General features: G+C 42.9%; 1 protein-coding gene across 3 annotated transcripts in view; it reads left to right on the top strand.

Moving 5' to 3' along the window:
• Tbck (TBC1 domain containing kinase) overlaps positions 1-5,030 on the top strand; it is a 116,980-nt gene extending 111,950 nt beyond the window's left edge. For all 3 annotated transcript variants that reach the window (XM_048333365.1, XM_048333364.1, XM_048333366.1), the window contains one exon: positions 4,484-5,030. In XM_048333365.1, coding sequence (XP_048189322.1) covers positions 4,484-4,594 — 111 coding nt within the window. In that variant the 3' untranslated portion in view covers positions 4,595-5,030. The remainder of the gene's footprint in view (positions 1-4,483) is intronic.
• Positions 5,031-8,060: the final 3,030 nt, after the last annotated feature.

The following is an 8,060-nucleotide window of genomic DNA, read 5'->3' on the forward strand; positions in this document are numbered from 1 at the left end:
TCCTGTAGCTTTCCTATTAACCATTGTCACAGCTCTTAGGTTTGGTGGTGAGGTTACTAAGATGGTCACTCCTAGAGTAATGATCTCGGGAATCTCTTAAGTAACTAGTACCAGAGGGCACATCTGGTAGTTACTGATGCTGTGTCATGGGGGGAAGGGGATTCTCATCATTGTTGGTTTATTCAACTGGGCTTGCAACCTATGGGGTGCTGCTGCCTGCATTTAGGGTGGCTTTTCCCCCGTTAATTCTCTCTGGAAACTCCCTCTCAGACACAGCCAGCAGTGTGCTATTCCGATCTCCTAGACATTTCTCAATCCAGGTTGACAAGATTAACTATCACAGCATGTGATTATGGTTATCTCAAGGCTGCACTGTGCAGAAATTCTGCAGAATTTCATTTTTCAGAATTCCATAAAATGGAGAAATTCTGCCCCTCATCTCAAATACATTTACCTGACTTAGAGTCTTACAGTCTTAGAGATAGGTACATAATTCACAACCTAGTCACTACCAAAAAGTGCCTGAAATTATTGAAGGTGTGACCTATTTTCAGCATTCCAGAGTTGAAAGGGCTCAAGAGGAACATAGCATCAACTCTTATCAGAAAGATCAAGAAAAGCAAACTGCTACCACTACTCATTATAGGATCATTGTAAATCCATTTTTTCAGTACTATGCCTTCCCACAAATCACAGTTCTATACCCAGAAAGTAGCATTATTGGGAAGCAAGAATTGGACCAATAAAATGAAGAGACACGGATTTGTCTGAGCATTTACTAGAGTGTCAGTCAAGGTCGGTTTTGCAGTCCCCAGTGTGAACTTCAGCCTCACAAGGCTGAGGAATCCATCCGGAAATTTCATGTCCTGCCATGTGTTTCTCCCTTAAATCTCGCAGTTGTTTGAGCTTTCTGCCGCAGCCATGAGTTCTCCTCAGCCCAGTGAATCCTTACCCACCCTCACTTTGAGTGGCATGGCCTTATTTGACCTGAACTACTCTGCTCCAGCAGAACTTGACTTGCTCTGGACAAACATTCCAGTCTCAGCCAAAACTAAGGTGCTCAGGCTCCACTTGCTCTCCAAACGAATGCCAGCAGCAGATGCCCTGGAGCAGGAGGAGGAAAGTGCAGCCCCTTTGTCCTGTCCACATGGTGTATTCCTCACAAGAAACTCAGTATGAGAGTTCCCTGCTCTTACCCTGCAGTTACCGTAGCCTATGAAATAACATCCAGTAGATCTCAGCCAGCTGTGCAGTTTGAAGAACCCCACTTTCCATACAGAGGACTTAATCTTACAGACCCCAACCTTGTAAACACATGTTCCTCTTTTACTAAAAAGTGACTTTATATCTGGGACTTCAAGTCCCAGACCAACTTGACCCCCAGTGACCTCACTGGAAGAGCTTCCATCCTAAGATACTGATTACGGATCTAGAAGGGGCTTGATCCTGCTGCTGGCCAGAAGCTGCCAGCTGCTTCTTGTGACTTCATAGCTTCTGGTCCACTGGGATGACCTGCCCTCCCACCGGGGCTGTGTTTCCTTGTGGATTCTGCAGCCTCTGGACCTTTATTCCCTACAGTCCAGCCCCTCCTCACTACTCAGAGGAAAGGGGAGCACAGAGCGCAGAGCCGGATCTGCCCTGCTCCACGTGTGATGTTTCACCACCAAATGTGTGACTGTGTTCCCTTCTGGAGTGAATAATGACATGGAAACTAGAGGGAGGAAAACAGCTTCCCAGCGTCGAATTCTGAGCTGCTAAGTACCCTGAAATTCTGCTTTTATAATTCCCTGATTACTTCATATTAGTTGTCTGTTACTGGCTCCTGCGCCAACCTATATGCACTCAAAATCCAGAACTGTATCTGATACTGAGTGCTCAGTCAAACACTTGATTGATAAGGAATCTATCAAAAACAGCAGCTGTCTGGGAATGTGGCCTAGTGGTAGAGTGCTCGCCTCGTATACATGAAGCCCTGGGTTCGATTCCCCAGAACCACATATATAGAAAAGGCCAGAGGTGGCACTGTGGTTCAAGTGGCAGAGTGCTAGCCTTGAGCGGGAAGAAGCCAGGGACAGTGCTCAGGCCCTGAGTCCAAGGCCCAGAACTGGCAAAAAAAAAAAAAAAAAAAAAAAAAAGCCCAGTATCAAAAACAGCAGCTGAGGGCTGGGGATATAGCCTAGTGGCAAGAGTGCCTGCCTCGGATACCCGAGGCCCTAGGTTCGATTCCCCAGCACCACATATACAGAAAACGGCCAGAAGCGGCGCTGTGGCTCAAGTGGCAGAGTGCTAGCCTTGAGCTGGAAGAAGCCAGGGACAGTGCTCAGGCCCTGAGTCCAAGGCCCAGGACTGGCCAAAAAAAAAAAAAAAAAAAAAACAGCAGCTGAAGGAGAGGAGCTGCTAATAGCAGGAGTGGGAACGGTGCACCAGGGTCTCCCTATCACCGCAGCACTCAGAACTCACAATCTCACATGAAAACCAGCAGCTGCTTTATTTCTTTACGCAAACACAGTCATACTTTCTCTCAGGTAGCTAAACACTTGCCTTCTCCTGCACTCAAGCTCTACGTTTCTCTTAGACCTCCCAGCTAGCAGCAAACAATCCGGTTGTTCCAAATTGCTCTGATCTGCCTATTTTACCATGACTTGTCCAGCTTGGCAACAGCCCAGCCAACTTGCCCCTCTTACAATAACAGCAGGAACACTTTCCAGTTCTACCCTGTAGTTTAAGAGGAAGTAGTAAAATGTACAGTAAGTTCTTCCTGACTCATTTTCTGACTTTCACGGTGTTTTGGAAATACTGAAAAGCTAGACTGCTTGTCCACAAGGTCTTTGGGGTAATGCCATGTTTATCTAAGAATTCCATCTTAAATGGTAGTTGTATTCCTGCACGTGAAAAAATGCAGCCAAGCTGTTTTGGTAATCATATGGTACAGGACCTTGCTGCTTGCTGCACCTAACTCCCGTGGATGAAACTAACGCCCCAGAGACAGAGGAGAGAGGGAGGACAGGATGGTGCTGAGCACCCTCGCCTTCGATCTCCATGGTGTCTTCACAGTCAAATGGATGTTCACATTTCATGCCTATACTCTTTTAGACTTGCAGATGTGGGTCTTTAATGGTAATTAATAGTTAATTTTCTTTAATTGTAATTTCCAATTACCATTTGACTGCCAAGACACCAAAGAATGATGAAGATAGACAAAACCAGAAGCCCACATGTAGTGTTTTGAAGATCATTAGGATCCTTGTCTAGCAACATGCATCCCACCTGCTGACCGATACCCTTAATCCTTTCCGCTTAAGACAGATACTTTTCAAAATATTGTCAGATTCATCTATTTTAAAACACACATTCCTGCCAGCCCTTGTGGCTCGTGTGTATAATCCTAACTACTCAAGAGGCTGAGGTCTGAGGATCATGGTTTGAAGCCAGCAGGAAAGTCTGAGTGTGCAAGTAGAGTATCCGTGGTAACACCGTCCAGAGCCCTGGGTCAGGGGGCACAGCGTCTGCCCTCACCCCACTACTCAGCTGCTTCTGAAGCCTAGAGTCTGTGTAAAGCTTCAGGCCTCGAGATGCCGCGACACAGTGAGCATTCATGTTCAAAGTATATGGAATCAGGTTTTCATGGAGTACAGTAATAAAAAGAAATGGAGGACTCAGATATCGACGGAAAGGAAGAAGCTACTGCCAAGGGAGGTAATAGGGACCGAATGACTGATGAGCAAAAGGAAAACTTTACAACTTTGCCCCAGGCCTAGAGCATCTTAATTTAGATCCACATAGCAAATACGTACTGAACTCCTGCCATGGACCAGCACTCAGAATAAGAAGAAACGCAGAAAGAAAACAGAGTCACCACCACGGAGAAGTTTCCAGCCTGGTAAAGGAACCCAGACTCACTCCTGAGCAGGAAAGCAAGCAGAAGCCAGATAGCAGCACTGAGGAGGAAATGAATGTCCAGGAACTGGCAGGGCTGGACATGTTCTCAACAGAAGGGACCTGAAGAAACAAGCTGTGGGTCACAGAGGCTTGATGCAAGCCGGTGAGGCTGCCTTACAGCAGCCTGCAAGCCATGGGGGAGGGAGCCAGATCCTGGAAAGGTAGAGGCGGGCTAATCAGAAAACATGTCAACGACTGGGCCTGGGGGCCCTGTGCCTAGAGGCTTCCTAGTGAATCCTTCCTATCGGTTCTCATTTCATTATCTCAAAATGTTCATTGTGGTTACTCCAAAAACTTGTTACAACCAGTTTATAGGGCTTTCTCTAACACATTGTGCTTGGAATTATAATAGCTAATAATTTGACCAGAACAACAACACTTTAGCATAGATTTGGGAGGTTTTTAACTATCATTGGCCATACCAAAGTGTATCAGAAATGACAACGTTAAACTAAGTTTTCTCTTTCACAACCTGAGATAACAGTGGTTTGGGAAATTTTTTGGTGGATCCTCTATACATTTGGCTTTTTTTTTTCTTTTACAGTTTGCTGCTCATCTTGTGAAGATGAAGTATCCAAGAATCTGCATTCTAGATGGAGGCATTAATAAGATCAAGCCAACAGGCCTCCTCACGGTCCCCTCTCCTCAGATATGAAGAACCAACAGAACAGTAGACAGAAAAGACAATGACAGCACAGCTCTGCGCAGCCACGGCACTGAGCAAAACTAAGCAGCCACATTAGAGAGTTTCTACAAAGCTTTGCCCTTGGACATTTTCATAAACCTCATGACCCAAATACACAGCTATCTGGGCAAGAAACTGGACTGTATATCTATTGCTAAAAGAATTTTCTTAGTGGTGAAATCTGATAGTGTATTTTTTAACCACACTGCCACATAAAGCCAGAGGAATGCAACTGACAAGACAGATTTAGTATTATCAAGAAATAGCAGTTGCCTTGAAAAGCTTTCCTCCATTGCACTGGACAGGTAGCCCGAACAGGGTGTTGAGAAATATAGACTGTGACATGGAATCATTGTCCCTCCATGATAACAAACATGGGGAAAATACATGCAGTGCATTCCTTGTAAATAAATGCTACCTTTGGTAATTCATTTGGCCCAAATTGTGTGTGTGTACATGCATGCTTTTCTGCGTGTGTGCGTGTCTGTGTATGTGTGTGTGTGTGTGTAAGAGATTTTAGCCCATTGCTAAAACGGGTGCTAAATTTCCAGAAAAATGAAATTCAGAAACCATTTATATTTCACAGAATATTTGCTTAGTTCCTGTAACAGACAACTCAATGAATAAGTTAAATGTTCATGTTTATCATATGAAAGTCTGCATATCCAAGGTTAATGTATTTATTTCAGCATTACTTAAGCCCCCCACCCCCTGTATTCTCTGTTACTGTTTTACCCAATACATGGCTTCCATCTCCCTATCTGTGATGTTGAAGGAAGGCGATGATGGGACAAGAAGGGAAGGAAGGAAACCCATAAGGAAGGGGAAAGGAGGGAGCAAGAAGAAAAGGAGGAATTAAAGGGGGCATACTCCTTCCCTCTGAAGAAATAAACCAGAAGCAGCACTCCTTACTTCTTAGAGCAGCCAGAACATAGCCACATGGTGACTTCCACTGCAAGAGAAAAGCATTATGGTCTTCGCTGAGCCAAAACACCTTGTTACTGTGTGGAGAAAAAGAACAGGGCCGGCTGCCTCTGTCACATGACTTGAAAATAGTGTACTTCGCTGAATCTAAGGCACCATAAATCTCTCACACCACAAAGGAAAATAAAACCAAATAAAATTAAGACTGTGGTGTGAACATTTTGGTGGGAGCCTCAGCTTTCGGAACCATAGTTTGGTTGTATCTATTTTTTATTGAGATATACTTTATATACCATAAAATTCACCCTTTTCAAATGATTCAGTGGTATTCACAAAATGTTGTGCAATCCCTATTACTATTTAATCACAGAACATTTTCATCACCCAGAAAGATGTTGCTGTACCTACTAGCCACCATTTTCTATTAACACTTCCTGGATCTTTTCAGTTAATTTTTATATGTGGAGTTAGATAGAGGCCCAACTTAGATCTACCATATTTGTTGCAATTAAAATGTATTTGTGCCAAGGACCAGTCGCTCACCCCTGTATCTTAACTACTCAGGAAGTTGAGGTCAGGGTTAGGGTTGAAAGCCAGGCTGGACAGAAAACCATGAGACTCATCTCCAGTTAAGCACCAAAAAGCTGAAGTGGAGCTGTGACTCCAGTGGTAGAGTGCCAACTTTAAATGAAAGAGCTCAATGATAATGCCCGGGCCCTGAGTTCAAGCTCCAGTGCCAACACAAACATACAAATTGTATTGTTCACCAAATATATTTTGAGTACCTACTATGTGCAAGGTACTACTATAACCAACAATTATATCATTTTTGATCCCTACATAGTTTATAAAGCTGGCAACAATATCTGACATCATATTGAGCCAAAAATCTCTGATTAGACAACATCCTTCAGTTTTGTCCATGATTATTATTTTTTTTCTTCAACCCTTGATGGCTTCCCAGCTTCACAGCAAGCTTGCAGGTTTGCCTCACTGGTAAAACGGAGAAGAGAGGAACGGATGGGTCGGAATTTGAACTGATGAGGTGACGGGTCTGAGCGAAAGAAGGGAAGGGACTCATAGCCAGCCTCCCTCAGGACTTTTCACCTGATCTTTCTTAAAACTTCACATCCATTTTCTAAAACAGATAAACCTGCTTTTTAAATATAAAAAGTCTATAATGTTGCACCAAAATTAAAAGAAAGAGAACTTTGATGTCCTGAGGCCTGAGGACTTGTCGGGTAGCAGTGAAGGCTACAGGACCGGGGGCTTCCACCTGCACGTGGGGATACAAGACACAGCCGCTGGGCCTTCTGTGGGGAGGGGGAGTTCAGTTTGAGAGACTCCTTGACAAACTGACAGCCTCGGAAAATCTGTGCCCCATGCAATGACTAGAAATAACTCCCCACCAAATAGGGAAGCTGCAAAGAAGATGGTCACCAGCTCCATAGTCTCTGTGAAGGACTAGTAATGTCTTGCAGAAAGATGGAGATGTTCAGTGGAAAGGTTGACTGAGTCCTTTGTGAAGGACTTTCAGGACAAGTCCATGTGACTAAATATGAGAGAAATGAATTATATAACACGGGAAAAATATTGATAATGCCAGATCTTTGACCTTTTACTTTTCAAATGGTTTGTTCTCATACTTTGGGGAGACTTAGATCAAAACTATTCTACATCTCAAAAGGCTTTTATGGTAGTCTCATCCCATGAAACCCATTGAAAGGCAGGAAGCCTGAATCCTCACTGTAATAGGATTGTGGCTATTCCATTCTATCAGCTGTCAGTGTACATGCAATATAAATATACCTATTATATACAATTTGCATGTTTATTGATAAGCCTTAATCCAAAGAGTAGAAGCAGAACTTTATTATGCATTATAGACTTTAGTTTGAGTGTTTAGACCTTTTTAATTTTCAACATAGAACTTATGTGAAAGTTATATAGTTAGGAAGAATTCATACCTTACCTGTCTGACACATAATTGCTAATGTAGAACCTTCAGATTATGTAGCCCAGTTTTTTAGCATTCATTAGAAATAACACTCACTGTAAGTAAAGTACTTAAAAGTTGGTGTAAAACTTTTTAAGTTGCATGTATTTACATATTTCTGAGTAACTTTCTTGGAATGGCTTCTGATCACACATTTATCTCATGAACACTTAATTTGGATCTTGACCAATTTAGTGCTGTATATGTGGACCATGATCTGAATATCTAACTTTTCACACCTGATGTCTCCGGGATTAATTCACTTTTGTTTGAATGGAGAGGGGCTGAGATTTGCGGGAGGAGGAGTGACATCATTTAATGTTCTTTCTCACAAAAAGAATCAAACTAATCATGAAGCAATTGCTAATGCATGTAAACCATTAGATCAAGTTCTAAGTATTGTTTCCTGACAAACTAAAACATTCCATTTTCGGAAAATGCTACGTTATTAATGTGATTTTATCAAGAACCATAATAATGTGCTTGCTAGGATTAAAACAATCCATGCAGAACAAA

Source organism: Perognathus longimembris, chromosome 24 (genome assembly GCF_023159225.1).
Source record: "Perognathus longimembris pacificus isolate PPM17 chromosome 24, ASM2315922v1, whole genome shotgun sequence".
Lineage (NCBI taxonomy): Eukaryota > Metazoa > Chordata > Mammalia > Rodentia > Heteromyidae > Perognathus > Perognathus longimembris.